This window comes from Myotis davidii, unplaced genomic scaffold, assembly GCF_000327345.1.
Source record: "Myotis davidii unplaced genomic scaffold, ASM32734v1 scaffold4205, whole genome shotgun sequence".
NCBI classification, from domain to species: domain Eukaryota; kingdom Metazoa; phylum Chordata; class Mammalia; order Chiroptera; family Vespertilionidae; genus Myotis; species Myotis davidii.
In genome coordinates this window covers 33,330-36,573 of record NW_006296356.1, presented here as the reverse complement: position 1 = coordinate 36,573, position 3,244 = coordinate 33,330, and the positions used below count along the sequence as shown (strand labels likewise).

The window sequence follows — 3,244 nt, the reverse complement described above, 5'->3', positions numbered from 1 at the left end:
AGGAGGGGGGCAGGGCTAAGCGGAGGAAGAAGGGGGTGCGAGCACGGACATGCCTGGCTTCCACTCTGGGCTCCCATGGACACGGGGGACAGTAAGGGGCGGGACCCTTGGGGGGGCGGGACTTAGAGCCTGGGGCGAGCCTGCCAGGCAGCCAGCATTCCTGAGCGGGGCACAGGCTCTGCGAGCTCTGAAGCATATTCCGCTCTGGCTCCAGCTGGCCTCGCCCCCCACACCAGACCCCTGGACCCGAGAAGCGAGAAGCGCAGCTCAGCTCCTTACCCAGCGCAGAGGAGGGAGCAGCGTCCTCCGGGGGGAGCCCGGCTCGCAGGTAAGTGCTGCTCACCTGGCCTGCGGTCCCCAGAGCGGCTGCCTAGCTTCTCTTGTGTCCTCTCTCGTCTTCCCTCATCCTGACCTTATCTTGCCACCACAGTACTATCACTATCGAAGGAAACCCACTCACCCCCGGGCTCCAGCGGGGAGACCTGTCCCCGCCCTCACTGACAGGAGACCCGAGCAGGGAGAAGTCGCCCTGGGCTTGGTCCTCGGGGTCCAGAGGGAGGAGGGGGTGGTTCTGGGAAGACGAGAGGCTGAGGGCGCCTGAGGACTGTGTCAGGCCCGGGGGGCAGCGCCTGGACCAGCAGGTCCCACTCTGCACTTTGGAAAGTGATTGTTCCGATTTGGCCCCCAAGTCACCGACCTGAAATCTCCCTCCATGGGACCCCCTCCCTCCCAGAGCGGCTGGCACGGGCCTTTACAGGCCACGGACCTGCGCGTGTGAGTGAGTGAACCGAAGGGAGCCCTGAGCAGGACACGGCACTCCCGTGGGTGGTGATGCCGCCTCCACAGACAGCCTTGCCTTTCTTTCCCCAGAGTCCTGTGTGCTTCCCCTGATCTTATAGCAGGTCCTGGGGGGCGGGGGGGGACGGGGGGCTCCATCTACCACGGATTTCTGGGTAGAGGGTGGCTCAGAGGAGCGACTGTCCCTCCGTCGTCCTCAGGGTCCCTGGCATCTCATTCACCACAGAGCAGACTCCCAACAGTGCGCCTCCACCTCACAGGCAAGCAGCGCGGCTCAGACCCCTGGGAGAGACCAGGCCAGGCGCCCACTCGCTGTGTTGGGGCCTCCGTGTCGCCTGGGAGAGCATGAAGGGGACGGAGCGGCACATGGCCAGGAGGCCGCTGCATAAGCAGCTGGATTGGGAGAGGAAGCATGCCAAGCAGGCCGAGGCCAGGCTCAGCCAGCATCTGCAGAGACTCGAGCAGGCCCACCTGTGCCAGCTGAGGCTGCTGGCCTGGGAGCAGCGGCAGCTGCAGAAACAGCTGCAGAGGCTGCAGCACGGTAACCCCAGGAGGTGGGGGGGGGGGGGGGGGGGGGGGCGGGGCAGGCCTTTGCAGCTCCTGGAGTGCCCGCCCCTGACCTCCGGCTGAGGCCAGGCCCTCTCTCAACTCGCTCTCCCGCTGGAACCCTTGGTCTCCTGCTTCCTCGCTTTGCTTTTCACTCTCCTCTCCCTTCGCGCCCCTTAGAGTGGGGTTCACCTCTTTTCCATGCCGGGTCTGTACCACTCAGCGCAGCGGTGAGCCTCAGGGCACCTTAGGGGAGGGGTCAAACCTGAGCCCCAGGGTTCGGCCCCGCTGAGCAAATGGGGGTGGGGGTGGGGGCAAGCTTTCCCAGCTCTGCCCACCGCCTGGCCTCCCTGGGACACTTAGGCGCCCTGCACTGCGTCCACTCCGGGCTTTCTCGCTCCTAAGCCAAAGGGCAAGTGCTCTGTCATCCCCCGGAGGCCTCTTCCCCTAGATGGGTGCGCTCGGGTCTCCAGTCACTCCTCCCACAGCCGGTGTCCTGGGCACTGCCCTCCAGGCACGCACTGAGAACCCGCCAGCCCCGACTGTGTGGGTGAGAGTCACAACGAGAGTAGCCTTAACTCGTCCTAGTGAGCAGTCCCTGGTCACCATGGGGGGCGGGGGGGCACCGTGTGTGCAGAGCCCAGGCTCCCGCAGGCCCCACCTTCGTCCATGGACCCAGCCCAGCCTCAGGCTGAAACCCTCACTCCGTCACTCATTCCCTGTGAGGCCCGAGCGGCTACTGCACCTGCCAGTGCCTCCATTTCCTCAAATGTAAATGGGATGGTGGTACCTACGGGGGAAGTCACCTCGATTCAGCGAGCACTTGGCACAGTCCCTGAATGCAAAGTGAGATCTAGCAAGTGACGGCTCGCCAGCCAGTCAGGAAAGGGTTGTTCAGGGGGCTCCGTGAACGGCTGGGTTTTAAGATCATCCCTTAATTCAGCACAGACCCTCACCTCTTCGAAGCCACACTCGTTCTGCCAGGCAGGTGCCAGCCCAGCCCAAGAACCATGCCTTCAGGGAGCCAGGTGTCCCACCGGGTCAGCTCCTTGGGCCTCACAGCTGAGGGGGACACGGAGCCACGCATGGCGCCCGCACGTCGCAGGTGAAGGTGGTCATGGGTAATCAGCCTTCTCTGCTTCCCTCTTCCCTGTCTGCGGCAAGTAAGCTGCCCTGGGCGGAGCTGAGCCCAGGACCTCCAGGGGGAGGTGCCGGCGGCCGAGGTGGGTGCCTGGCCCACAGCTCAGGGGCGGGGAAGAGGCAGAGGACATCGATGCGGCCTCCGACTCTGTCCTGTGAAAAGGGGGTCCTCTCTGAGCCTCAGATTTCTTGACCATGGGTTCGGGGAACGGAAGGAAAGGTGCAGTGAGTCTCCATGTCCGCTGGGCGCTGCGCCTGCCTCACTTACCACAACCGCGTGGAGCCTCGGGCGCCCAGGGCTGTGTGAACACGCATCCCGCTCGGCCAGTCTGGAGCCGCAGGGTAGGGGTTCGCAGACTATTCTGGGGCAGGGGTCTGGGGACCAGAGGCACAGACACTGTCTCGGCTGCTCCTATGGAGGCAGAAATGCCAAGGGGAAAGCCGACTGCGGGCCCACGCCCGCCAGGCGCTCGCCTCAGCACTGCGAGGTCGCTGAGGGCTGAGGACGGACCTGTTCGCTGCTCAGGGGGCGCTCCCAGGGAGGCGGGAGCAGCCAGGCCCTGTGTCTGTCAGGGAAGGCCTCCCAAGCCCAGCCGGAGGAGACGAGAGGCCGGGACAAGGGTGCGTGCAGGGTGCACACGGGCCCACTGGCCGCCAGGAGCTCGGGCTGCAGGAGGCTGAGGGCAGGAAGGGGCCGGAGAGTGGAAACCCCAGCCTGAGGGTTGGCAGTGGAGCAGTGGCCTGTCCCACAGTCAGAGGG

The 3,244-nt window shown here is 65.4% G+C and overlaps 1 protein-coding gene across 1 annotated transcript in view; it reads left to right on the top strand.

The window, feature by feature from the left end:
• Window positions 1-1,123: 1,123 nt before the first annotated feature.
• Window positions 1,124-3,244, top strand: part of CCDC190 (coiled-coil domain containing 190) — a 5,031-nt gene continuing 2,910 nt past the window's right edge. The window contains exon 1 of the mRNA XM_006771348.2: window positions 1,124-1,339. Coding sequence (XP_006771411.1) covers window positions 1,144-1,339 — 196 coding nt within the window. The 5' untranslated portion in view covers window positions 1,124-1,143. The remainder of the gene's footprint in view (window positions 1,340-3,244) is intronic.